The sequence below is a fragment of the Mollisia scopiformis genome, assembly GCF_001500285.1.
Source record: "Mollisia scopiformis unplaced genomic scaffold LY89scaffold_8, whole genome shotgun sequence".
Taxonomy (NCBI): domain Eukaryota; kingdom Fungi; phylum Ascomycota; class Leotiomycetes; order Helotiales; family Mollisiaceae; genus Mollisia; species Mollisia scopiformis.
This window is the reverse complement of record NW_017263588.1, coordinates 525,800-553,120: the sequence shown is the minus strand read 5'-3', so window position 1 is coordinate 553,120 and position 27,321 is coordinate 525,800. Positions and strand designations below refer to the sequence as shown.

Genomic DNA, 27,321 nt, shown 5'->3' with positions numbered 1-27,321 from the left:
GTATCGCGAACGTGAATTGTGTGACTGTGTTGTCTCATGAACGGCCGATGAAGAATGCTGTGTTCACTCCGAAAAGTCCCTCACGTGCCGAGATCTGAGATGAGAGTTACATTGGAATACCTGTGCACTTGTACAGCATCTCACAGATGTTCGGGTTTTCACCTCTGGCATAGTTTCTGCGCATCATCTGGAACATAATGAGGCAGATCCAGAATGCAATCTCCTGGCCTGGAACTCAAGCTTCGTATAGGCCAATACTGACTTATAAGTACCATAAAGGCAATCCTAGCTATCGTTTCTCTATCTTCTCTCTTTTTTTTTGGAAGTTTCCGCATCTGTATTGTATATTTGTTCCCCCTTTGCAATACTACCAATTATGGAAGGTTCTCTCCCCTATGAATCCACCCAAGTGCCGAGCACCGATACTAGTCCAACTAGTCCAAAAGCAGTCCACTTCTCGACTCCAGCCATCATTCACAAACAGCAGGAAGAGAAAGAACTCCCGAAGCTGAACTTTCCCCGGAACATCATCTCTGGCTTCAAAATCAAACGTGCCAAGTCTCCAAAGAATAACAGGATAGCATTACCAAGACAACTTCCAGAACGCAAACCACTCAAGACTTTGACCATTTCAGACTTGTCTTTCTCACCAATGGATGCGAGCATCGAGGCTCAGCCCTACAGATGGCCTCATAATGGAGGTTTTAGTCCCGAGACTACTGCTCTAGTCATTATTGACATGCAGAAAGACTGTAAGTCAACAAAGTTCATGATCTTCATTCACAGACAATCGTCATCCCACTTTCGGATATTGAGTTTACTTCTGCTGTATTCATCCACCAACGGGTCCCAAAGATAGTCTTCTGAGCTCGCTCGTTTCTGTACAACGCCCTCCCAAACTCGTCATTGTTGACCTTGATTTTCCCTATTCATCAAATCCTCGATACTAACAAAGTCCCAGTCTGCTCCGTCGACGGCTACCTCGTCCACCAAGGATACGACATCACCCCCGTTCAATCCATCATCCCCACCCTGCAAGGCCTCCTAACCGCCTTCCGCTCCCACGGCTTCCCAATCTACCACACCCGCGAAGGCCACCGCCCCAACCTCTCCACCCTCTCCTCACGTGAGCTCCTCCGCAGCAAAAACAACCCCTCAGGTCTCGGCATCGGCGACGTCGGCCCCCTCGGTCGCCTGCTCGTCCGCGGAGAACCAGGTCACGATATCATACCAGAACTGTACCCCATCGACGGCGAAAACGTTATCGACAAACCGGGTCGAAGTGCTTTTCAACATACCGAGTTTAAGTTGATGCTCAATATTAAGGGAATCAAGAATTTGGTGCTGTGTGGAGTTACGACGGATGTTTGTGTGCATAGCACGATGAGGGAGGCGAATGATAATGGATTCGATTGTCTGCTGGTGGAAAATGCTACGGCGGCGAGCGAGCAGCATCTTCATGATGGTGCGGTTGCGAGTGTTAAGGCCGAGGGTGGGATTTTTGGGGCGGTGACGACGGTGGATAAGATTATGCTGGCGTTGGGAGTTGGGGAGATTCCGTCGAGGTCTCAGAATGGTCATGCTCGCTGAGATTGTTGAATGAATGGTGGAAGTGGTATTTTGGCGGTTCTTGCCTTTGATGTTTTTTTTGTGTTTTGGCAAAATGATATCCCCTTTGTACACGCATTGTTAATTTTTTCTGCAATTCAATAACTTGCCTTGTATCATCCACCTTCTTTCTCGTTCGATCCTCCAGCTTCCCCACACTCGCAGCATCTATTCTCAACCTTCATTTTCTCCCCGTCACCTTTTCCCCCACATTTCCGCCTTGCAAGCTCTCTCCTCGCCTCCCACCTCTGCACACAAAGCAAGATCTTCAGTACTCCCAAAATGATAACTAACCAGAGACTCCATTGACTTGATTCCTGGCATTCATCGTTAACAACCAGTAAGTAGCAAGAAAAGGCGAGCTAGGGTCGGTCTTACAGCTGGTGTGGGCTTGCCAGGGTCAGGGTCGAGGATGGGATGTTGCGCTGGTGGCATGTTTGTGTTTTGAAGTTTTCGGAAAGAATGTTTCTTCAGTATGGGGGCAATGAATTGTGAGGATTGAAGATTGAGAACTCATGAGGATTGAGGATTAGATATACTCATAAGGTAAGTAATTGTGGGAGACGGCGGGACGCGGGATCTAAGAACTCGGTACCGGGAATCCAGATTGCGGGAGCGGGAGCGGGAGCTAGGAGACTTTTCTCCATCGGCACTCTTCGTTGCCTGGTGAAGGGTTCGAGGACGATGGACGTCTTTGAGAAGTGTAGACATGAGATGAGAGTTCGTGAGTGATGCGGGTGTTCGGTAACCGAGTTTCGGGTGAGATGCACTTCAGAGGAAAGTAAAGAACGGGGGGGGGGTTTTTTTAACGGAGAGTTAAAGGAAAGAGTTCTGAGAGAGGAGATGAAAAGGGGTTCATGGAGTACAAGTTTGAGGTGTGTTGGATTCGAGTACTAATTTTACTTGGGGCCGAACTGCGGGCAGAAATGTGAAATTCATTCGCTTTTTCTGGAGAGGATAGGAACGGGCTGTGGAGAGGTACCACTCACGTCCTGGATGTCAAGATGACCCCAACATCGATGCTGTGACTGGCACTTTTTAGAGCCGAAGATAAATCAACTTTGATCTTTAAGATAAACAAAGCAGCGAGAACCAAAAAAGCTCAATTCCATCTCAGAAGTCGGAGAACGAGCATTTCCACTCTTCCATATCTTAGCCGCTCTACTCTGCACCCAGCTGTGTTCCCTCCCCTCTCCTTCCGTCACCCCATTTTCACCCTCTCTCCTTTTCTACTCACGCCTCCTATTCCGTCCTTTGATCTTCCGATCCCCTTCTCTTCCGCTTTCTTAAGGAAATATTGGTCCCATGCACTTTCTATGCCACAGTGGGTGGTGGAGAGTGAGGCTGAGAGGAGGCTTCGCGGCGTTTTTCTGCATGAAGTTCTTCCTCTCCTTTGACTTCCTCGGCTTACTTTGCCTTGACATCCCTTCTCTCCTTCTGCCCCCTTTTCCTTCCGTTATATTTGGTAGTATCACCGTTTGCGAGAGAAGAAATAAAAGATCTCACCTATGTGGAGACAGTGTGATTTTCCTTGTAAGGCCCAATAATGGATGGGTTATTTTAATGCAAGGAGGAAGGAAGCTAGAGGCTGGAGTGCGATTTAAGCGGATTTGGTGCATTAAAGAATACAGCCAGTGCGGAGATGAGGAAGCGGTTAGTTTCCACATTTCGCTTGATACGGTAAAAGAAGATGGAATGGTCAGAGTAGGTGTATCGGATTTTGCAAGCACATATGAATGGTCGAAAACATCATTGATTCCGAAGTATCAAGAAGTCAGGAGATAAGCTGCAACCGGTCGACGTGCACTGAGCGAAAGGAAGCTCGGCTCTGAACATTATTTCTCAAGACATATTTATGGGTCGTAGCTGTAGGCACATTTGCAGTTGTTGAAATACAACAGCGAAACATACCTTCTCAAACCCCTGAATGAAATTCTCTTCGTGGTGATACTAGAAAATCGTGATTCAGAGCTGGTCGCTGTGGGCTCATTGGCTACTTGGATGCCTGACTGAGAGATGAGATGACATTCATCTGGAATCGGGTACATTGAACTTGAAGTACGTTGGGAGATTTATGGGAAGCACTGCGAAGTATAAATAATCGAGTATGGGGAGCATCTAGGATTCTGGTAGTTAATCGATTTTTTCTTGACGAGTCCATTGTTTTTCCGATACCTGGTGAATGTGCAATAAGAACAATATAATGTACCCGATGGAAAGTGTGTATTTAAATTCTCGCAATTTCCATGGGCTGAAATCAACTTGTTGCATGATGACTTTCTCGTGCAGTGGATCTCAGCCCTATGAAGAACGGCAACGCGCGCTGTGAAGTCAAGTCTGGTATGCCCACAAGCCTCCAGCCTGCCAGACAGCCTACAAGTTACAGGACACATCTGATCAGCTCAAGGATTCTCCGATCGAACCAAATCGGTAAATACAATGTACAGAGTATGAGTATAAGTTTCAGGTAGGTCATAGGGGATTCGGAATATGACTTCCAGTCGAGACGGTAACTTGTATTCATGCTTGTATTAATATCGGGTTCTGCAGCGGCAGATAAAGACCTGAAGAGTTTGAGCACCGCCCAAGAAGTTGATGCTTCGAGAAGCAGGTTTTCCTTCTATTGATGACAAGGAGATATTGACATCGCTGTTGACTCTGGGTTCAAACTATGCATTGGACAATTGAAGCGTCCCGTTTCTGATGTCCGTATCTTGATAGAAGATACCATGGTACTGAATGGAAAACGAATAACAGACACATAGTTCTCATTGACAAGACGATGAAGTAGGAGAACAAGATGGACAAGATGAAAATAAATCTGTCAGATGCAAATGAGGGGTAGTCTACTCACTCATTGCTAATAGTAAGATATCAAAAGTACCGATATCGGCTTGGTGAAAGCCACTGGCGTTTCTTATCTGTTGGAATGAAGGCCTGGAGCACTTGCTGTCAGAACCAAAAATGTAAGAAGAGCAAGGTTTGTTTTTTCTCAGTGATAACGGGAATCAACGTCCAAAGAATCCGCAAGCCATGATGATGCACCGCATGTGCCGAGACCCCTTTTCGCTGACCGAAGCGTCAGCCAACAGCTTATATCGACGGAAGGACGATGGACGTCCGAAATTGGAGAATAATTTTGGGTAATAGATGAGTGATAAATGAATTCGCGCAAAACCGGACGCAGATAAAATTGGCAAGAAAAAAGTTTTCAGAGTGGTTGAGGGACTTTCATATGGACCTCGCTTGCCCCCTCGGCACGATCCCAAGAATTTGGATGTGGGGGAGGAGCCGTGACGGGAACCACAATATTATTAGCTGCTGAAGATGAGGGCTGATATCTTCTCGGACTTCTGAACAAAACAAACTTCGTCTAATCATGCAGAGTCCCAAGATCGAACATCTGATGCAGGTGAAAAAGTGGGCAAAACCGGGTAGATAGGGTCGCGGAAGAAGATCATACTCGCTTCATTCTTCGTCCCAAAGCTTAAGACCAACTCTGGGTGAACAGCATCGAGCATGTGTCAGATTGATGGAAAGGCCAGTGGCAAAGAAGCTTATCGGATCTGAACTATTTCCCCACAGCCGTCACACACCCTGTTCGTCCGCAGGCTAGAACGAGAGATGTGCAAGGAACGGATCGAGTTGAGATGGTGAAGTGCTGAAGCTTTAACTTGGCGAGTGGATCCGTACTGTATCAGGATGTCTGGGCTATTCGCCTCCCGCCCAATCTAGCCCTCCACGTAATACCCTGGGACGTAGGGTTACTCTGAAGCTGGAAGAAGAACTAGGAAGTCTGGCGGCAGGACGGTTTGAGACCCTTCAGACCATTGCTTTTGACGTGGGAGGATGGTGTACAGTATGATCTGCGTGATTTTGATGTTCTCTTCATCCCTCATAGGCAGCGGCACCTTGTCCGTTCATGTTTCGCTGCCAACTCTAGGTAGGTAGCGGTGCTCGCCAAAGGGCCATCAGCCATCAGCCATCAGCATGGACATCAAAAAAAGAACGATTGCGGTAATTGGAGATGCAGGACCTCCAGAAGATTCGGGAGATATCGGATTGCTCAGAGATGGCTGGGATCTGGCTTGCATGGCTATTGGACGTCTCGACATGCCTGTCCTAAGGTGAGACGTCTTCGCCTTGCACTGACAGGCCTCGTCGTCCGAAGAACGCGAGAAGCATCACACCCAGCACCAGCACCAGCGCCCGTTCGATGCTTCCACGTTCACTCCACACTCACTGCACACTGCTCACCACGCTCGCTCAATTTGCGGACGGACAGAAAGAGGAGTCTCGGTGCCAGATATCCTGTGCTCACAGGCTCAACAGGAAGAAGGAAGGCAGGCAGTGGAATGGAGAACGGAATCCTCCATCCTACGAATAATACGGCGGGTTCGGCGATCAACGAGCAAACACCACGGAACATGATGGTCCAAACTCAAAAAGTTCAACAGATGTGATCCCATTCTCCGTTGCTCTCACCCAATCTCACTCTCGCAGGCCGTCGCCGTCACCCTACAGATCACCTTCTTGCCGCGCGCTCACTGCTGCGAATTGTGCTGAGCACCTCCACTGTCGCCGTCCACGATAGTCAATACAGTATCACACACGATCACCCACTGTCGCCCACGCTGATATGTCAGATATTGAGCCTCGACTCTCCCCCCTGAATCCCTTTCAGGCTCGTTCCCAGGCCCAACAGTCCCAGGCCCGGCGGCGCTGGTCATCCTTGCTCCCCCCCCCCCCCCAAAGTGCGGCAGGACAGGGTCCCAGCTGAGGCGGCCCGTTACCGGCACCGACACTGAGAGCCCCGATTGAAATATAGTGACTCCTGATAGGGCACATCTCCCTGGTAGTCCCTCGGAATCCCCCAAAATGCACCGAAACCTCAACGAAACAAGACATGGCTTGTGTCACAATGAGGATTTTCCTCCATCGGGCAGAACCCGAATTATCCCTCGTTGCAAGCATGGCAAGCCTGTAAAGCGCAAGTGCCAGAATAATTCAGTCAATTAAAGATGTTTCCACAAAAAAGTCCCTCTCCCAATGCTGACCCATATCATGGTTGCCGTGCCCCCAGATTCTTCTTCTAATGTACTTCCCCCCCAATCGTTATTCTAAAAAGAATTTCTCACTGCCACCAATGGCTTCATATAACAACTATAGCTCTGCAAGTTCTGATCTATCTACTCCCAGATCTACTTCTCCTTCTTCTGTTGTTAGCCGTAACTCCAGCACTACTACTATCAGCAAGCGAATGTCTCTGTCAGGGAGACGTATATCTGGATTCAACCCCATGGCTGCCGTCGACGTCGAACAGGTTGAAGCTGCCATGAAGATGGCTGCTCTTGATTCATTCAAGGGCTATGCTCAGAACAACTACGGCACCGTGAACCAATACCGATCAACAGACTATGTTTCCAAGAACAATGCTGGAGGCTACCAAGTCCTCCGGGAACCTGCGTGGAACAAAGGTATATCCTCATCTATGTTCCTGTCCAATAAGTTTGAAGCTGGTTCTAATAGATTTGGCAGGTACTTCCTTTAGCCCTGAAGAAAGAGTATCCAAAAACCTCTCTGGGCTCATACCTCATGTCCTAGAGAGCTTGGAGACCCAATGTCAACGGGCCATGCGCATGATCAACAGTCGAGGAACCAACGTCGACAAATATCTCTATCTCTCCTCCCTCAAACAAAACAACACCGATCTCTTCTACCGTCTCCTGATCGACAACGTCCAACAGCTCATGCCACTCGTCTACACCCCCACGATCGGTGATGTCTGCCTCCAATACTCAACTCTCTACACCCACCCCGAAGCTCTCTACATCTCCATCAAGCAACGAAAGTCGATTGCCACCATTCTGAGGAATTGGCCGTACCCAGATCCATCAATTTGTGTCGTGACAGACGGATCCCGTATCCTTGGTTTGGGTGATCTCGGCGTAAATGGCGTTGGTATCTCGGTGAGTGGGGGTCTCCTTGCATATGCATCTCATGATTTCTCCTTGTCTCCCCAGCCATGCAGCCTCATTGCGGGTCCACAAAACATCCACTAACAGACTCTAGATCGGGAAACTCGCGCTCTACACAGGAGCAGCAGGTATTCACCCCGAAAAGACGCTGCCCATCGTTCTCGACTGCGGAACCGCAAATGAGGGCAACCTCCGAGATCCCCTGTATCTCGGTCTGAGACAGAAGAGAGTCACTCCAGAAGTGGCGTTGGAGTTCATGGACGAGTTCATGGCTGCTGTCAAGGAAGTGTATCCCAACATGCTGGTCCAATTCGAGGATTTCGAGACCGAGAAGGCTTTCCAGTACTTGGAGAGGTACAAGCATGAAAAGATGTTCAACGATGACATCCAAGGTACTGGTGCCGTCGTTCTCGCTGGGTAAGATTCTCAACACTCCCTTTACCTAATTGTATACTAACATATATATACAGTTACATGGGAGCAGTAAACCTCTCCGGCGTCCCAATCGAGGACCAACGCCTCGTCTTCATGGGAGCCGGTTCCGCGGGTGTCGGAGTCGCCAAGCAAGTCATGGAATTCTACACCAAACGCGGCCTCAGTGAACAAGCCGCCCGCGACAAATTCTACCTCGTCGACACCAAAGGTCTCGTGACCAAGGACCGCGGTGACCGTCTCGCCGAACACAAGAAGATCTTTGCCCGAACAGACAACAACGGTCATCAATTCTCGACCCTCGAAGCCGTTATCGAGTACGTGAAGCCAACCGCTTTGATTGGTCTCACTGCCACTTTCGGCGTCTTTACCGAGAGCGTGGTGCGAGCTCTGAAAGTGAGCGTCGATGCCGGCGGATTGGGACGACGACCGATCCTCTTCCCATTGTCGAATCCTTTGACGAAAGCGGAATGTACGTTCGAGCAAGCCATTACCTGGACCGAAGGGACCGCCATCTTCGCCTCCGGCTCGCCCTTCTCGCCATTCACGACCAAGAGCGGTGATATGATCCAGACATACTATCCCAACCAAGGAAACAACGTGTAAGTTTACCTTACCTTCCCCTCCCCCTCTCCTCTTCTCTCTGATATGATACTAACGGTGTTGTTTGCAGCTACGTATTCCCCGGTCTCGGCCTAGGCGCTATCCTCGCCAAAGCCAGCCGAGTGACAGACAGCATGGTGTACACCTCGGCCGCAGCGCTCGCCGGCTGCCTCAACAGCGAGGAAATCCGCATGGGGCTCATCTACCCGAAGATCGAGCGCGTGCGCGACGCCTCGGTCGTCGTCGCGAGAGAGGTCATGAAGACTGCCCGCCGCGAAGGCGTCTCTGAACTCCCTGAGGAAACGTGGGTTGAGTGGGAGGAGTGGGGTGATGTGGCTCTGACGAGCTGGATTAAGAAGCAGGTTTATGACCCCAAGTGGTAGAGTGACTGCGTGTGTAATACTTTGTCTTGGATATGAATAGGGAAAATTGATATGGGATGGGATGGGATGGAGTTAGCGATGGGTGTTCCTTTTTCTTGTTTGGCTGAGATTATATTGGGATCTTGCACAAAGAAAAAGATTCTGATGGCTTGAGGGGATAGGTAGATATCCCCTCACACATGCTTACACACATAGTTAGATATATAGTTCTATGGTGGTTGTATAAATGGTAAAAGATTAGATGGGCGATTGATTCGTCTGGGGTTTTCTCACAATCATTCTTGGTTCTGATATCTGGAGTGATTGACTGGTTGTGATGACGAATCTTGAGGCGGTGTTGGAGCTGGTGGCATGGTAGTAAGTTCACGATGTGTTGGCTCTCTGGTGGAGCTAGTTTATTCTCGTACGCTGTCTGCCTTACAGACATAGTCCAGTGACGACTGTTCTGGCTTCTTCAGGTGAGTTTGGAGACTTGAGTTTAGAGCTACATGTTCAGGTTTCTACTTGCATTCTGTTTGAGCGACGGCATGCTGTGCTGAAAAAATCTGTCTGCTTGGATCCAAGCTTTGATTCGAATTAAACCGTAGGAAAATTTCAATCATCAGTTTCGAGAACCCCTTTCCCGCAGTGTCCACTAGGCGAGATTTGATGACAGACTCTTCCGTGCAAGTACGGACCACAAACAACAATCGGGAATAACGGACTTTATGGCACTCCAGCGTGACAGGTCTGAATTACAAAATGAAAGGCAGCCATTATGTACCTTCCCGTGTGCTCCGTGATTTGCACCTAACCTTATTGTAGGCTCCAACATTCGGACTTTTTCGCCGCGAGGCAACTGAATTTTAAAAGTCCGAGCATTGGATGTTACCTAAGAGAGGCAAATGAGTGTCTCGGGATAACCTGACAAACAACTTGGAAAGTTTGACAGGATCTTGGTGCGGTTGATCGATTTGCGGGGTACTGACTTCAGAAGGTTGAGATGGGGGCCAGCACTTGATGGAATTGAGGTCAAAGTCCCCAAACGGCCAGGAACTCCGTTTGGATAATCATCCCGAGAGAGGTACAGTAAAACACACAACAGACTTGTCATACCACCAATCTCATTCGCCAGAAGAGTGTGTCGTCGAGTTGGATATCCCAAAGGGCAAACACGTGATAGCTGAATGAGGGGCGAAGAAATTCCAGGACGGGCCTAGCGTCGGAACACGCGCGTTCAAGGCAACCACATTTCGACCTATCGACAAGCGCTCTGCAGTGCAGTGCAGTGCAGGCAACCACCAAACTGCACCTCGAACCAAATCAGACGAAATGAGCTTCATTCCCTCCTCTGCTCCCTTTCTCCATCTCTAAATCAACCCTCTTTTTTTTGTGTATACATACATAATACGGACCAGAGCTTCAAGAAGAAGAAGAAGAAGAAGATGGAGTCCTTATTCTCGCTTCCACTGCCCTTCCAGAGGCGGCTGACGAAGATGTATACCGATACCAAGTCTTCGTACGATTTTGTCAAGGAGCCGATCAATACGCCGCAAGAAGATCCGGAGCTGCTGTCTCTGCATCGGAAGTTGAGGATTCAGAAGGATAGGTTGGTGAGCTGGGGGTTGGAGTGGAGTGATCCCGAGCAAGTCACGTCACCTGATATCGATGAGTCGATCAACAAAGCTGGGCTCTCGGAGCTGGTTGGCAGTGTGATGGGGACTATTAAAGAGGTGCTGGCTGAGGCGGAACCACTTTGGGCGGCGAGTCGGAGGATTGGGGCGGGTGGTGGAGATGTGGGGGAGAAGGGGGAGAAGAGTAAGAGTGCGTTGATCGTGTGGGATAAGAGTCGATTTCAGGATCTGATAAGAGATTTGACGATGAGTATTGATACTCTTTATGATCTGTCTCGGACTCGGCAATCGGCGAGGAAAGTGACGGAGACGAGGAAGGAAGAGGAGAGTTTGATGGCGGTGCAGAAGAAGGTTATTGAGGAGAGACAGTTTGAGAGTTCGAGGATGCAGACTCCTCAACAGGTTGATCCGAAGAGTATCATTTGGCCGAGAGAGATGAAAACGATGCCCTCTGGTATGTTACCTCCGGCCAAATCCACCAGACAGATCGTCTTCATGAGGAGACCGACGACGTCGCTACAAGATTCGAGGAAGATAGGTACGGGTGGACAATCATTTCCTGCTGTTCCGGTGTTATTGGAGTACGCCCCTTATGATCCTATTTATTCCATTACGGGTATCTCGCCTTCACTTACTCGCTTCGAGAAACTTTTCGCTGCTTTGTCTCAATCTTATATATCAACTGGGAGAATCTTGCTCGGCTTGTTGGGTCTGATTGGGTATTTTGAGGAGCCTGAGCATTCGCAGTTTTGTCTCCTGTACGCCTTACCGACGCACTTTGGACCGATCGATATCGAAAGCCCCAGGATGCCCTCGATTACCATCCTTCGGGATATTCTATACAGCCAGAACTACGAGCCGAGTCTCGAGGTCAAGTATCGATTAGCTTATAACGTGGCCAGTGCCGTTTTCGATCTTCACGCAAAAGGAGTTGTGCATGGGAACGTCGTCGCTTCGAATATTTTATTTATCGAACATCAGCCGCAGAATCGACTCGACCTGAGCCAGGTCAACATGCGGCAATCGTATCTCACCTCTTGCGACCTTTTCTCTGATAACGCTACAGATAGTTCCGATTCTTCGCCAGATCCCTTATCCATGTATAGGCATCCCTTGGATCCTAGGATTACCCGATATACACGCCTCACCTCGGAAAGCAAGTCTTTGGACTTGTACAGCTTAGCCATGCTTCTTCTCGAAATCGGTCTTTGGTCCTCCCTTCACGACATCTTCCCTATGGCTGCGGCTATTCCTGAGAACCCTGCAGCGGTTCTCAAGCAGCTTGCTGCTCGTTGTGGAAGTCTTTACGTCAAAGCCGTGCAAGCATGCTGGGGTGCTCCCAACGATGAGCTGTCTCAAAGAGCAAGACCGGATGTCATGCATCAGAAGGTCTTCTTCAAAGTTTCCAAGGCTCTCGATACCTGCTGCGCTATCGATGAAAGCTCGGACGAGTCGACTGAAGAAAGTGATGATTCTCCTCCTATGCCTTCGACACCTGTGAAGATGTCAAGATCATCAACACCACAGAGGAAACCGGTCAGTGAGAAAGCGACCTTGGCTTTGAATCTAGTCACGAGCTCTTCTACACCGACCGGGTCAAGACCTGCTTGGTCTGAGAAGAGCTCGTATGGGAAACCAGCCAATACTTTTCCAGAGAAGATGGGTTGGTCCGAAAAGCCAGTAGTCAAAGCTGTACCTGGTATGATATACATGCATCACTTTCTAGAATTACACTGATAATTACAGCACCAGTCCCAATACCCGAAAAGGCCAAGTCAAAGCTTCGGACATACCCCTCTATGAAGATCAGCCCCGAGCATCTCGACTTCTGGCAAACGGGTCTCTTACCGCACATTAACCACGTTCTCCGAGGTTTCTACAAGAAATACCCGGAGTCGGTGGAAATCAGTCTTGAAAATATTGGAGAGTCACCTTCCACAGCTAAACCCACCATTCTTGTCATCTGTACTAGTGTTCTTAAAGTCCGCGGTATTTTGAAGAAACACTTGGTGTACGACAAGACAGTCTTTGGACTGAAAGTCTGTCGCGGCAAAGTTGTTCGCTCACGAAAGAACGGGGTCAAACGTTCCATGGCTCATGAGGGCGATGTTCTAAAGGCAGCGAATCCGGGACATCAAGAATGTCCAAGTAATGGGGCATCCATTGGAGCATATGTCGACGAGAAACACCTTCCTCCTGTCTCACTTGGTGGTCTCATCATGGTTGATGACAAGCCTTACGGAATGACTGTTCATCATATGCTTGATGATCCCTCAGACGGAGAGGACGATGAGGTTCTCGACGCAGTTGCACCTATCCTCCGCTCTTCAGCTTATGCAGATATGCCTGATCTCACCTTCTCCGAATCATCAGTATACAGTAGCGGAGATGAAGAATTCATGTACACCATCTCAGATTACGAATCTGATGACGACAACTCTAGCATCCATTCATCACAGTACGATTCTGATGACGAAGATCTTCAATCTCTGTCTCGCTTTGGTGAAGAAGACCAAGATGACGAAGATCAAGAACCAGGAAACATCCCAGGTGTCCCTGCAGGTTGTGGAGAATCATTCTTGGTCACTCAACCAGCCATCGACGACATTCCATCAGATTTCTACCCGGACTCCTCAACTCGAGACGAAGACCATCTCGACTCCTTCCAACTCGGTGAAATTTATGCTTCATCCGGTATCCGTCGTCGAACTGAAAATGGACTCGTGCACGAAGTAGACTGGGCTCTCTTCTCCTACTCCTCTCACCGCCTCCCAGAATCAAACCACATTTCCGGCGGTTCTCGTTTTCTCTCTTCCAACACCAATTCAAATGGCTACCCGCGCAACGTCAAAAGAACAGAAGATCTCTCCAGTACGGCCGTCCACTGCCTAGCCCGCACATCCGGTCTACAGACAGGCCGCATCTCTCAAGCCATGGTATCAGTCAAGATCTTCGGGCGCCAAAGTCCCTCCCTATCCTACCAAGTCGCCTCCCCCAAACAAAAGCTCGGCATCCCAGGTGATTCCGGCGCATGGGTTATCAGCAATGACGGAGAGGTCTGCGGTTGTGTCCTAGCTTGGAGTACAAAGAAGGGAGTTGCATACATCTGCCCCATGGACGTCCTCCTCCGCGACATCGGCGTCACATTAAAAGCCAAGAAAGTGGGCCTACCCGGTGGAGAACTGGTTTACGAGGTCCCTGAAATGAAAATCGAAGAACCTGAACCAAGGAGAGGCAGACAACAAATCGATGTTCTAGATGAAAGCGAGATCACGAAAATGCTGCAAGAACTCAAATTGCCTCCTACGCCCTCGCAGATAGATGAAGATCCTTTCGGGGACGCGAATGCAGAAAGAGATAGGGGGAGAGAGAACCAGAAAGAGGATATGAGTTTCTTGCCTAGCTTCAGAGGCCAGAAGGGGAAGGGGAGAGTAGGTGTTAGTGTAGCAGAAAGGAGTAGCATGATTCCTCAGCGGGTGAGAGAGGGGTTAAGTGTGAGTTCGAGTTGACTATCTGAGTTTGAGAAGGTGATGAGGGTTTGGTGGCGGATGTTTTGAGGATTGAGAGAGGAGAAATTGGATGATTTGAGTAGGATATCAAGGAGTTGAAGACGAAAAGGCTAGGCGTTTTATATACCACATACCATTTATTACTTTTATGATTTAGTCGAATGAAAATTACTTCTACAACATTAGAGGTGTTTGAGTTGAGGAGAAATATCGTCAAACCATGTCCTGGATAAGATCTGGCCAATTCAGCACATGGCAATAACATCGAGCTACAAGTCGGCTTCGTAGCTGGTCCATTTCCCCTGCTCCCTTCGGTCACAAATGCGAGCAAAGGAGAGGAAGCGCCTATTGACTCTGATGGAACAATGAAGAGAGGTGCTAGACTAAAAATACATAATTTGCGAATTTCAAGATAGTAATCGACGAGAATTATTGTGCAATGTGAAGGGGAAAGGGAATGTAGATGGAAAAGTCCCAGAAGTCCATGGTCATTTCCGGGGCTAGCGTTGAGCATGATGCTTGCAAGCGAGTTGCACAAACCACCTACTCTATCTTCACCACTCACTTCTTCTTGGTCTGCCTCTCCGTCATACGCAGTTCGCAATGCATACATGCGTGCATGCTCCAGCCTCAACCATGGCCAGACCGATGCAGCAATTGCGCATACGATACATATCGCCCTTTCAATTGTTGGCCAATTGACCCATGGCTGTCCTCTGTGAGTGCAGGCAGCCATCGTTGCGGCTGTGCAACTGAGGCTTGTGAGACCGGCTGTCGACACGTCAGTGGCTGCCAGTTGTGAGGTGACGATATCCTGCAGAGCGGGCCTTCAATTGTCCCTCAGCGTGGTCTGGACGTTCGATTCTTCTGGTGGGGGAGGCGCATGCATGAAGCTTGACACCGCGGGGGAATCCGAACTGATGCGCAACAGTGGTTCGCATTGGATGTCGACGCCGGATACCAGACTCGGCCAATGATGAGGTGCGAGTTCGATGCATACTCGGTGAAGCCGTAGCCTCACAGCCTGACCGCAAGTGCCTACATCAATTCGCTGCAGAGCTTTGCACAATAGTCATTTGCCCTTACTTCCCACAGTTCATGCAGTCAGCCACTTAACCATGAAAAGCTGGTTCTCTGCTGACCTTTCCTCTGTTTGCCTTGTGAGTCAGTCGGTTTCTAATTAGTGAACTCAAGGTTGCCTGTTTGTGGGGTTGATATAAAAGGTCGAGGGACCCCGTCGCAAGGACAACTCTTCTTCATACTCACGACTCCCGCATTCAGCGGAAAGCGGCTCTTCATTCGCAAATCTTTCTCTTCATTGACGCTGTTCTCTTCGCAATTTCGTATATTCTTCCTCTTCTTTATCCTCGCCGTCATGAATTCAACTTGCGCAACACATTACCCGTCCGGGTTGGGGAGTGGTCCCATAGTATCCGACTTCCCTGATCCAGCAAAAATGAATCCTCAAACTGCGCTTCTCGAAGTCTTCTTCCCTGGATTCGGTATCTTTTCATCTACTGTTTCTCGATATCTGAAAATCGACCTTACACTCTACATTCCCGCCCTAATAGTACTCGGGCTCATCGTCTTCGCTTCTCAACACATCAACACATGGATCTGGGAGTTCGCCGACCAGCATCTGATGTCAACAGCAGACATACGCATTGACGACGAAATGTATAATATGGTAATGGCATGGATCTCGAACCAGAAGTTTGCCAAACGCTCTCGTCGATTTGTCGCCAACACCAACCTCAACTCGAGAATGTGGTTCCTATGGCGCGAATTCAACGAGGACGATGACAGGGACGAAGTCGGGGTCGAGTTTGACGAGAACGGAATGGCAATCGCCAGTGCTGGCAAGAAGAAGAACAAGAAAGTTCGATTCACGCCTTCCTTCGGCACGCATTACTTCTGGTACAAAGGACAACTTTTGATATTCCGCCGTACGCAAGATCAGAGGCAGCAGTCCTGGGGTCCGGTTAGCGAGCGAGAAGAGATCTCAGTACAATGCTTTGGCAGAAATCCAACGATCCTCAAAGATCTCCTCGATGATTGTCGAGTCGAGTTCCAGAAAAGCGACGAGAATCGAACTATCATCTACCGTGGCGGTCTTAAGAGTGGTACTGCTGAGCCAGCTTGGACTCGCTGCGTCTCGAGAGTTTCACGTCCTTTCTCAACCGTCGTCCTGGACGAATCGGTCAAGCAGAGTCTCCTTGATGATATGAGAGATTATCTTCATCCTATGACTAGAAGGTGGTATTCCAACCGCGGAATCCCGTACCGCAGAGGTTATCTCCTCTACGGCCCACCAGGAACAGGAAAGAGTTCTCTGTCTTTCGCCATCGCCGGCTACTTCAAACTGAAAATCTACATCGTTTCCCTCAACTCCCCCGCAATGAACGAAGAGAACCTCGGAACCCTATTCTCAGAACTCCCCAAGCAATGCGTCGTCCTACTCGAAGACATCGACACCGCAGGACTAACCCACACCCGAGACAATAACTCCTCCGCCCCCGAAGAAGAAGCCAAACCACTCGTAACCACCCTCCCCGGAACCACAGTGATCAACCCCGCGGCCCCACCCACAAACAACAACACTTCAGGCCGTATCTCGCTCTCGGCACTCCTCAACATCCTCGACGGCGTGGCCTCGCAAGAAGGCCGCGTCCTGATCATGACCACCAACCACATCGACAAGCTGGACGAAGCGCTCATCCGCCCCGGCCGCGTCGACATGCAAGTGAAATTCGACCTCGCCAACACCGTCATGATAACGACCATCTTCCGCTCCATCTTCGCCACGCTGGAAGGCGACATGCCCGCCTCTCGCAACATCGTCATCCGGTCCCCTTCCTCCACAAAAGCACCCTCAAAATCACCCTCAGCCGAAGAAACACTCGCCACGAAACTCGCCGCCGAGAAAAAAGCCCTGGACGAGAAACTTGCAAAGGAGAAAGAAGAAGAGCGGATCAAGGCGCTAGGCGAGGATTTCGCGGCCGTGATTCCCACGATGACGTTCAGCCCCGCGGAGATCCAGGGGTATCTGTTGAAGCACAAACGGCATCCGGATACGGCGGTCGCGGAGGCGGCGGCGTGGGTGGAGAAGATGAAGATTGAGAAGAAGAAGAAGGCGAAGGAGGAGGAGGAGGAGGAGAAGGCGAAGAAGGAGGGGAAGGGGGGTGAGTTGGATGAGGAGACGAGGAGGATTGTTGATGAGGCTCTGAGTGCTTGTTTGTGAATACGTAGCAGATTGGAGATTAGATTTTGGATGCTATTATCTGTTTGGGCTCTGCCGAAAAATTTGGGATAGCCCGGGCGGGGAGATGTATGATTATGAAGATATGATGTTCTATTAGATACCCAGTTTTGCTATTTCATATGCACATCTCTATACCGAAATTCCTTTATAGAATTCATAAAACATTGCTTGTCTATCTTAACTTTAGAAATCTTTGGAATGACCGGTGATTTCCCTTCGCTTCACAATTTGGCTGTGTAGAAGGACGCTTTCAAGTCCTTGCAAAGACGAAGTTTCACGATCACAGAACTCTCAATTTAGGATAGACCCTTCCATTTTGATAAGTCTATCTAGAGCCATGCCAGGTCAAACCAATAACAATAACACAATGATGAATTGAGAAAAGGTCGAGACCTTCATTCTTAGAAACAGGATTGACAGAGCAACCCTGAAGAGTAGTCATCCAGCTTGACCGAGCGGACCAGAATACCGTAGAAAGGGAACAATGAAATAAGTATAGCGTTAACCGAAAAGTACGACCACGAGTCGGACAACGACGATCCATCGGCTATGCACCATCTCCTGAAGCAAGGAAGCAAAGGAAACTGTACTATGAATGAATTAGCCCGATTCCCGTCTCATCACAATTTCAACTTACATTGTGCCAACCAGATGACCGCAACCACGCATACCTGTACCGACGTCTTATGAACCGTGACACTCGGTGTCAGGAAGCATTTAGTCAGAATCATCACAGCCGCAACCAGCTCGGCGACGATCAGTCATTTCGACATCTCGAGCTGGGTGTGCATAAGGAGGAACACAATGGAAATTATCGCAACCGTAATTATTCCCACCACGTGCAGACAATGATGCAGTCGGGGCAGCGACCGGAGGAGTGGACCATCCTGGAGGCGGTGGAAGGCACAGAGAGACATGGACGGGCAAATTATCGGACTTGTCGTACGTGAAGACGCATTCCATGTCGTCGCAACATGGCACATCCACGTTAATATGAGTGCTTCCACCGCAGGGACCTAGTAGATGAATATCAGTCATCTGGTGGGAAGATGAAAAGTAGAGATGATTTTGAGCCTTACTGTCACGCTTGAGGCAGGTTTCGTGATAACCTGAAGTTGGTTCTGGAAATGCTGCACCAGAGACCAAGGCAATGACCGCAGCGAGCAGGGTGATCGAGGAGATAAATCCGTGCATTTTGATCGTTCGGCAAGGTTTGGATGAATGAGAAGTGATAACAGTGGTGGAATAGTTTTGGTAATCCTGCTAAGAGCAATGTTGATGTGATGCAAAAGTGTTGTAAGAGGAAAGGAAGATAATGAGAGGGAAGATCACTTCATACTCACTAGTTTGCTTTTATGAAGGAAAGGGCATTGGAAGAGACAAATTCGGTAGGTATGCACCGGCTGAGGATGAGAGTGTGAGGTCGAGTTGCGACTTCCCTTGGGGAGAACCACCTGAATTTGGAAGGTGCAATGACTGTCGCTATATCGAACCATGCGTCGTTATGTACGGAGTAGTGTTGTAGTACTACAAGAACATGGGGACCATCTCAAAATGCCAGACTAGCAGCATTGATAGACAGAGAATGAAAGATTTATTCTAGTCCATACGTAAACACTTACAATCCATAAACTAACCCCTTGCTATTTATAAAAGGCAGGGTGTTTATGTATAGCACTCTTAGTTCATCAACTAGCCCTGCCATTTGTAAACAGTTAGACTATATCGAGCTAGCCATAGCTAAACAGCGCCATTGATAAATAGCCCGGAAACAAGGCTCTGACCTCAGCACCTCAGCACCTCAGCACAGCAACAATGCACACCCTTATTGTACTACTATACTTATTGAAGCAATACAGGATTTTAGGGCCACCAGGAAGTAGCAGAGGTGTAAAAGTGCAGCTGTGTAGCGGTGCGGGAGTCTTGGACTCAGGTGCTGAGGTGCAGAGGTGCTAAAGTGGAATAGGGTCTTAAAGTACCCAAAGTGTTAGTGATATTAAAAGTAAGGCATTATTTCCAGACTGTTTATTAGTGGCGCTGTTTAGCTATGGCTAGCTCGATATGCTCTAATTGTTTATAAATGGCAGGGCTAGTTGATGAACCAAGGGTACTATATATACCTTGCTATTCATAAATGGCACATGCGATTCGTAAATGGCGGGGGTCCTGCATAAACGGCAACTGTTTACCTTTGGATTAGAACAGATTGTAGAAATAACTACATAGGAAATCCCCTTCTCCCAGTCCGACTCAATTTTTACCATTTCATTCAATAACGGAAGGATGCCATGTGCAGTTTAATTGAATGAACTTAATCTAGGGTATCTCAGAACTTTCAGGAAAGCTAACGCAAGAACTACAAAAAAAATAACTTCCAGGCCACCCAAGTTGATCTTGTCCAAAGCTCCTCCTCGTCATTCCCACCACATATCGATGTCCATACTCTCACCTCCCACCTAGCCCTCGAATGCTGCGACTCCCTTTTGTTCCCCTCCTCCAAGATAGATTCCCCGAAAAAGCCTCTCTAGCTACCTAGGTAGTCAAGCAACAGATAGAATAGGAAATGTGTACAATGATACAGGTTGCGACAATGCGCAGAAAAGACTAACAAATAACAAATAACAAATGAAATACGATCCATGTGCTGCAGCAGAGTTCATACGTCCACGTTGAAGCCCACCTAGATTAATAGCTGATTGGGTACTAAACAAGGCTTCTTCGCCACCAGCATGTCAATCCAGTCAGTTGACTCCTGCTATGACCTGCTTATCGAGATCTCTTCCGGAGAAATCTCTACTCTCATTGTCGTCGAAGAATCGGGTCATTATCTCGTTGGGTCCTCCTTGGCGGGAGTTAAGGGTGTTGGGACTAGGAGTGTGCATTGCGGATGTGTCGATTACAGTTGTCTTTCCTGAGGAAACCTTCGACGGCATAACGGCAGCCGTGAGTTGGACATAGGAATCTCCTCGGGGGAACCGGAAACTGTGGCCGATGACAGGCGATCCTGTGACGGTCGAGGTCTTTTCGAAGTGCGAATCCTTTGGTATGATATTCACAGAAGGAGAATTCGCATTTGTGAGGTCGGACATGTCGTTTTCGGTGTTTGCTAGGGTTCATTAGTCTAGGTCACTCAGTTGATGTGGGGACTGACTTGAGTAAATGGACACGAGAGAAGGGCATTCCGCAAGTTGCACAGATATGATGGTTTTTAGGTGATGCTTCTTCTGCTGCAGGTGAAAGTACGCCGAGTCCTGGGACATGGACCTGAGGTAATGGAAGATCATCTCGAGAGGACACTTTGAGTCCTGAAACATGGACTTGGAGTGATGGTAGATGATCCTGTGAGAGAACATCAAGTCCTGGGACTTCCACTTGATGTAGTGAAAGATTCTCCTGTGAAAGTACCTCGCATCCCGGGACAATTACTTGAGGTAATGGCGGACTATCCTGTGAAAGTCCGTTGAGTTCCGGGACATTAAAGTGTGGGTCTGGTGAAGTATCTGTAGCGCAAGAGGAGTCTGGTGATTTTGTCGATTGAGCAGAAGAGGCGGAGGTTGAAGTTGCCAAGGATGTACTAGGTGAAGGCTGAAAGGCGAGACTGTCTTCAGAGATAAAAGAGACAAGGTTTCGGGTTGGTGAATGAACGTGTGCTTCATTCAATGGAGAGCAAGCAGGGTCGAGGCAGAAATGCCGTTTAACGGCGACATTGGGCTTCGGCTTCAACTCGAGTTGCGAGAGACTGACATACTCGAGCGGTGGGTTACTTTGATCTAAACTATAGTCATGGTTCGGTAGCGCACTCGGGATTGTTGATGCGCGAAGACTGTTTGTCTTCGCGCGGGTCCGCCGCCTGTTGTAATTCTAGGTAAGGCCTGCTCAGACGCACCCGATGAGGGTGGCAGGCAGGATGAGTCTTCAAAGGTGGAGAATATGGTGTTGGATGAAATTTGAGACTCTAATATGGGGCTTTTAATAAAAATTCAAGGTGAGAGGCATACCATGGTTCCTTTCTTCCATTTCATTTGAGCACTTGGACGCATAGCCACCTGCATGCGCTGTGAGTATTGCATGGTACGAGAGCCAATCAATCTGGAAAGTATGCCTCAGGTAATCGAATTGAGCTATGTGAATGGCAAACTAATGCATGCAAGTCAGCCGCCCTCTACACTGTATACACGGGGAATTGGGAACAAGTGAGCTTTGCCTCACCTTATCACCCTGCGCTTGTAGCTTTCAGAATCTAGAATTCAGATCCCCACCCACCACATTGTCCCGCCTTGCCCATGGACATTACGCACGCTACGCACGCTACGCACGCTACGCCACTTCGCAATTCATTAATTAATATTTGCTTGCAAACACCTACACGAAAGCACGGCACCAAAGTAATCGATTCGTAAAGCATTTATACGTACAAGAGGGGATATCGCCAAAAGTCGCAATCAAAATTCAACCACCCGCTAGCAAGCAAATGAACAAAAAGAAAAGAACCTTCATGGAAGCGTTCGGGCTTGCAAATGAGGATATACATCATACACGTGTGTCTGTTTCGTTTCTTATCTCATCCTCCGAACCTATGTATCTGTCCCTCCTCCATTTTGGGTTTTACACGTCCTCCCCACCCGCGTTGTTAATTATCATTATTTTCATAGTTCGTCATGGGAAGTAACAGAGGAAATTGCGCTGCTAACGCTACTGGCAAAGTTCTCGACGCCCTCGCTCGCTTGCTTCACCGCGTCGCTGGCGCCCTCTCCTGCTGAAGATGCGAATTCAGCAAGCCTAACACGAGCAGACTCCACGGCAGCAGACAGTCTTGATTGTGCGCTCTCGATCGCACCTTGCTCAGGGCCGTATATAGCCTCGCTGGCCCTCGAAACGACTGCAGAGTACTGCTCGCCTACAACTGACACGGCAGTCGCGTAGGCCTCGCCAGCCGCATTTGTCACACTTTCGACGGTGCCAGTAGGTGTGCCCCAGATGGCTTCTGAGATTGCCTGCTGAGCTGATAGAGCAGCATCCGCAATCGAGCTTTGAGCTGCCTCGGCGTATCCTGCGCTGGTTCCGTACACCTTCTCCGAAGCGACGCTTTGCACTGAGCTATAAGCAGAGGCAGCGGCAGATGTGGCTTGTTCGTAGCTGCCCTTCTCAGTGCCATAGAATTGAACACTAGCAGCACTCACTGCTTCATCTACTCGGCTTGATGCAGAGTCAAGGATGGCTTCGATTGTAGGCGGGGGTGTAAATACCGAGCTGACAACAGAGCTCGCGGATGCGTAAGCCTCACTTGCATAGGATGAAGCTGATGAGGCGACTTGTCCAGCTCCGGTGTAGTATGCGGAACTGAAACGGTTATAGACACTTTCCGTAAAGTCAGGCTCCTTGCCTGAGACAAGCTCACCGATAAGCGATTGTACGGCAGCGTACTGGGACATTGCTCCCTCGGTTGCTTGAGCGGCATATTCTCTAGCCTCTGAAAGTAGTCTTCTTGTGACAAAGTATGGAGTAGGTGCGCCGTATATCTGACTGCTTGCTTTGGTGACAAGAAGTTCCCAATTCTCACTGGCAGCAGATGCAACTGATTCGGTCCAAGGTGTTTCACTGCCAATAACAGCGGAAGAAGCAGCAGAAGCCCCCGACTCCAACTTCTGAGAGATCACAGAATTAATACTAGCAAAGGATTGAGAGGCCTGTTCAACGGCGGCATTATAGCGAGACGATGCCACAGCTGCGAGGCTGCTTGTAGGAACAGTATCACCACCTGCATCGCCCCCAATCTTGTGAATAGAAGCAAGAATATCATCATACTGTGCCGACGCAGCTGCCATCGCGCTTGAGAAATGCGCGGACGCAGTGTTTAGTGCGGCTTGGAATTTGTGGGTTGGTGTACCAACGATATTTTCGCTCGCCTTGTTGTAGAGGCTTTGGTGGAATGGCGTTTGGGTTGGCATCACAGCAGAAGATGCTGCTTCTAAGAATTCTGAATATCGAGCATGCGCCTGTTATGCCACATGTTGTTAGCATTCATCCTCATATCCTGGTAACAAGGCTGTAAGATCTAGAGCAGTAGTGAAGTCACGGGATTGAAAGCGATCTGAAAGACAAAAGAGGAAACTATTAAACAAAGAGTTTGACCTTACCATTCCGATTCCTGCATAATACTGGTCCTGCATCTGTCCCAATAATTTTTGCTTTGCTGGAGGAGCAGTATTGACGGCAGCAACGTAGCTTTTTGCACTGTCAAATTGTGCCGAAGCCGCGCTGAGACCTTCGGAAAGTTTGGATTGGGCGACTGCAGATATCGATGCGAGCGCGGCCTGGTACTGGGGAGTGGCTGTTCCGTAAATTGCAGTCGAAGCAGCAGAGAGAGCCGAACCAAGTCGACTGCTAGCTGCATTAACCGAGTCCGAGTATGCTGCTTCAACAGAGCTGAACATCGCTTCATGAACAGGCTTTGGTTCACCAGATATCTGGGCAGACACTACCGATCGAGCGTGGGCGTAGTTCTCACTTGCTTGAGAAAGAGCAGCGTTATAGGCATCTGTCGCTTGTGCAGCCAATGACGCCGTAATGGGCATTGGGGTCCCATAGATAATAGAACTTGCTCTAAATGACTCGTTAGTGAGAAGGACGAGTCGTTTAGGAACCGTACTTACGCAGCAACTGCATCAGCGTATCTGCTCGAGACTACACTAGAGATACTTTCCCCTGATCCTTGCTCAGTACCATAAAGAGCAACACTGGCAGCAGATAGTGCGCTTGAGTATTTTTCTGCGGCTACTTTCGTGACTGGAAATGCTTCGGTGCTGGTGGTACCCACCAATGCCTCGCTAACAGCTTTCGCGATGTCGCTGTACTTATCTCCCGCCTGACTTGCCATATTTTGGAGTTTTTCGCTGAAAGTATCATCGTCAGAATCGTCAATGACATCTTCAAAGATAATTTGTCGAGCCTCAACGTGCTGTGCCATTGCACCGCCCCATACCTTTTGGGAGGCAGCACTGGATGCTCCCGAAACCGCCGAACTGATCGAACTTGAAGCATCAGAGGCGACTTTTGATACAACACCTGGTTCTTCGCCCAAGATAGAAGATGAAGCTTGAGCAGAAAAACTGCTCGCACTTTCACTTGCGACAGAAATGACGCTCTCAACACTGCCTTGTTGCGTTCCTATGATTGAACTGGATGCCTGTTCTGCAAGACTGCTGATACTCGATGATCCAGCAGAGACCAAACTTTCCACAGTTCCTTGTGGAGTGCCAACAATACTGGCAGACACAGATGACGCAACGCTTTGAGCATTGTCTACTTGCGAAGCCGCAACTGAGGAAGCGGCTGATATGCCCTCAACAACTGACTCAGCGATGGACGAGGTGACAGACTCGAGAGTCCCCTGAGATGATGGAGCTACAGCTTCACTAAGCTCACTGACTTTTTCCAGTACTTTTTGGCCTGCCACAACAGCTGCTGCCGGCATTATCTTCGTGCTGAAGTCGTCAGTGGCATCCTTGGCGGATATCTTCCAGCGACCAGTCTCTTTGAGACGTGCTAATTCGGTAGCTGCATCTTCAGCAATTCCCATTGCTTGGCTTTCCACCTCATCAGAAGCAGTACGTGCCTTCCCAAGACCAGGGTGTTCAGTGGCAACCTTCTCGACGTCGTACCGCCATTCGTCGAATTTTGTTTTCAATTGGTGATATTTGGACCAGTCCTTGTGGGTAACACCATCAATCCAAGCCCAACGCATGCCGATCTCCTGCAGGCCAAGGTCGCGAATATGATCCAAGATTTCGAGCGTGTCCATGGCGGCTTTGCTTACAAGAGAGTTAGTCTCTTGATCGTAGCTTTGTCTCCATGTTCGAACAGATTGCGCCTTGGACTTGATAGCGACTCCAGCCTTGCGCACAGCAGCATTCAAGGCATTCTCCGATTCTTCACTGTCGTGGGCGTCCTTGACAATAGAGATGATGTTCCGCTTTAAGGACTCTAGACTAGACTTGATAGTCTCCTCCAGCTCAATAATATGCGCCTTGCCAACCTTCTCAGCTTGATTCTTGACCAATCTCTCTGTAATTTCAGTAATGCGATCTTCAAGATCATCTGATCCTTCATCCGCTGCCTTTGCGAACTTTTCCTGCCATGTTCTTAGATCGTGAGCAACGACTTTCTGAGCCTTTTCTCGAATTTCCTTTTCAGACAGCGGAGTCGAAGCGGGTGATTCTAGGGCATTGGCGGTGCTTGCAGGAGCACTCGTCTGAGGGATAGTTGTCTCGTGGGCCGAGGCGATGGAGGATGAGATGGATGAAAAAGTTTGAGAAGCAGAAGAGGCAGACAAGGAGCTACACAAATGGTCAGTAAAAGTATCAAACGTCGTGTCTATGCACTAACCTATCCACTTCCTCTGCAACGGCTTTAATCTTCTTCCCATCCCGATATCTTCCAAGGCGCTCCCCAATTCTGACGAGCTGGGGCTCCACATTTTCTCCATACAGGATGCGCAACTTAGGCCAGATGGTCCTATCGAGGAACACAACACCGGTAGTCCAAGCCCATTGGGAATAAGGAATCGCCGTATTCACGGCGAAGTCGCTGGCAATGCCATATCCTTGTAACGCGTATGGTTGGACAGCGGTGTAGGTAGGCAAGATGTGTTCGTAATAAGTTTGTAGGGCACTGTTCTTAGCAACATCGTAGTATGGGCTTGTAGTGGTTATAGCTGTGCTGACATGAGGACCAAGTGTCTGATCATATTGGTTTCGGAGTATTGTTTGGTATTTTGAAACCTCTGGTTGAATATTCTTCTCCCATTGAGCTTGACCGAAAGCTTGTGCCTGTGCCACTCGTGGAGAGCCGTACTTCTTGCTTAGAACCACTATGGGAGAAATCACTCTCTTATCGAGCGTCTCATAGTATGGTCGAGCTGCATCAACGTACGGAGCAGCATACGCATCGTAGTAAGGTTCAATATGGGGTGTTATAGCAGACCTTACTTGAAAGTATGGTTTGCATATCTTCGGGGAGGCGTCCGTGAGGTCTACTGTAGCAGGGCATCTGAAAAGTATCGTGATAATCGAGTACCAAGTCAGCAGTCTGATTTTTAGTTAGCTTTGCCACAAATATCCATTATTAACAAGTAATTTTCATACCGAGAAATTGTGCTGAAGACGCTGAAGCTCTGTTGCTTTTTTGCTGGCTTTGATCTGGAAGCTGTGGCATGTCCGTTCATCCCCTTGTGACCAGGCTCAACCAGCCTTCCATTACTGTCTACCGCCATCTTCTACAGCATTCGTATCCAGATCCAGGTCCTCTTAGAAAGTAGGATTCGTGGTGGCAGAGTGAAAATGGCAGGTTTGTCTAAGCTTTGCCGACAAGAAGCTTTGGCTCAAACGTCAAGACTGAGCTCGCAGATCGGATATCGTCTGGAACCGCGACAGAAATAATCCGGTGGGTATTTGTCCTGCAAATTGGACACAGCTACGCGACCAAGGGAGTAGCAAGAGATTCTGCAGTGAATGAAAAGGAGGAAGATGTTGCGGTTATCACAAGCTTGCTTTCTGACAGGCCCGAGCAGGAAAGCGTTAGCGCACATACGGGAGCCAAAACGTCATTGAACATTGGAGAACACCATACCTGGAGAAGTACCAAGACAAACAGGATGGGATGGTCAATAGCCACAGCCAGATCTGATTGATTAGACAATAAAGAACGTAGAGTATCTTTGCATCCAATGGCTCTGATAGTCAGATCCTTCTTATATACTAGGTCTGTGTGTTGCCAGCTTTCATTTTCCGAAGTTCGCGACGAGGATGTTTCATGTCCATCCCATTTGCAGCTTCAAGGATCTCCTGCTACTCTTGACTCTGCCTAAATCCGCCAGCAACAGTTTCACCTCGGACAAGACCTCGAATAATGACACATGAAGCAACCCCACAGACA

General features: G+C 48.8%; 7 protein-coding genes across 7 annotated transcripts; 4 read left to right on the top strand and 3 right to left on the bottom strand.

Annotated features, from left to right (window-relative positions):
• Window positions 1-652: 652 nt before the first annotated feature.
• LY89DRAFT_580933 (isochorismatase family protein) lies at window positions 653-1,590 on the top strand (the record flags this gene model as incomplete). Its single annotated transcript, XM_018209081.1, has 2 exons — window positions 653-752; window positions 962-1,590. The coding sequence occupies 2 exons, from the start codon at window positions 653-655 to the stop codon at window positions 1,588-1,590; spliced, it is 729 nt and encodes a 242-aa protein (XP_018073579.1).
• A 5,278-nt stretch (window positions 1,591-6,868) lies between these two features.
• LY89DRAFT_581168 (malic enzyme) lies at window positions 6,869-9,004 on the top strand (the record flags this gene model as incomplete). Its single annotated transcript, XM_018209100.1, has 5 exons — window positions 6,869-7,085; window positions 7,147-7,577; window positions 7,681-8,003; window positions 8,057-8,620; window positions 8,692-9,004. 5 exons carry the CDS (start codon window positions 6,869-6,871, stop codon window positions 9,002-9,004), a joined length of 1,848 nt encoding a protein of 615 aa, XP_018073578.1.
• Window positions 9,005-10,479: 1,475 nt separating this feature from the next.
• Window positions 10,480-14,126, top strand: LY89DRAFT_642209 (uncharacterized protein; the record flags this gene model as incomplete). The annotated part of the gene is made up of 4 exons (XM_018211743.1): window positions 10,480-11,071; window positions 11,684-12,316; window positions 12,364-12,575; window positions 12,639-14,126. 4 exons carry the CDS (start codon window positions 10,480-10,482, stop codon window positions 14,124-14,126), a joined length of 2,925 nt encoding a protein of 974 aa, XP_018073577.1.
• A 1,085-nt stretch (window positions 14,127-15,211) lies between these two features.
• On the top strand, window positions 15,212-17,551 carry LY89DRAFT_683146 (uncharacterized protein). The gene has a single exon (XM_018214647.1). It carries the CDS (start codon window positions 15,583-15,585, stop codon window positions 17,365-17,367), a length of 1,785 nt encoding a protein of 594 aa, XP_018073576.1. The 5' UTR covers window positions 15,212-15,582; the 3' UTR covers window positions 17,368-17,551.
• Window positions 17,552-18,105: 554 nt separating this feature from the next.
• Window positions 18,106-18,582, bottom strand: LY89DRAFT_731633 (uncharacterized protein; the record flags this gene model as incomplete). The annotated part of the gene is made up of 2 exons (XM_018219589.1): window positions 18,106-18,404; window positions 18,468-18,582. 2 exons carry the CDS (start codon window positions 18,580-18,582, stop codon window positions 18,106-18,108), a joined length of 414 nt encoding a protein of 137 aa, XP_018073575.1.
• A 1,547-nt stretch (window positions 18,583-20,129) lies between these two features.
• Window positions 20,130-20,672, bottom strand: LY89DRAFT_731632 (uncharacterized protein; the record flags this gene model as incomplete). Its single annotated transcript, XM_018219588.1, has 2 exons — window positions 20,130-20,494; window positions 20,540-20,672. The coding sequence occupies 2 exons, from the start codon at window positions 20,670-20,672 to the stop codon at window positions 20,130-20,132; spliced, it is 498 nt and encodes a 165-aa protein (XP_018073574.1).
• Window positions 20,673-21,913: 1,241 nt separating this feature from the next.
• LY89DRAFT_484618 (uncharacterized protein) lies at window positions 21,914-26,908 on the bottom strand. The gene is made up of 5 exons (XM_018207845.1): window positions 26,532-26,908; window positions 25,774-26,475; window positions 24,042-25,724; window positions 23,526-23,991; window positions 21,914-23,384 (listed from the first exon to the last, which is right to left on the bottom strand). Exons 1-5 carry the CDS (start codon window positions 26,657-26,659, stop codon window positions 22,035-22,037), a joined length of 4,329 nt encoding a protein of 1,442 aa, XP_018073573.1. The 5' UTR covers window positions 26,660-26,908; the 3' UTR covers window positions 21,914-22,034.
• Window positions 26,909-27,321: the final 413 nt, after the last annotated feature.

Coding starts and splice junctions, on each gene's coding strand:
- LY89DRAFT_484618 (XM_018207845.1), bottom strand. CDS start 26,659: ATGGCGGTAGACAGTAATGGAAGGCTGGTTGAGCCTGGTCACAAGGGG. Junction 25,725..25,773: donor GTTGCAGAGGAAGTGGATAG/GTTAGTGCATAG, acceptor CCATTTGTGTAG/CTCCTTGTCTGCCTCTTCTG. Junction 23,992..24,041: donor TACGCTGATGCAGTTGCTGC/GTAAGTACGGTT, acceptor CGAGTCATTTAG/AGCAAGTTCTATTATCTATG.
- LY89DRAFT_683146 (XM_018214647.1), top strand. CDS start 15,583: ATGAATCCTCAAACTGCGCTTCTCGAAGTCTTCTTCCCTGGATTCGGT.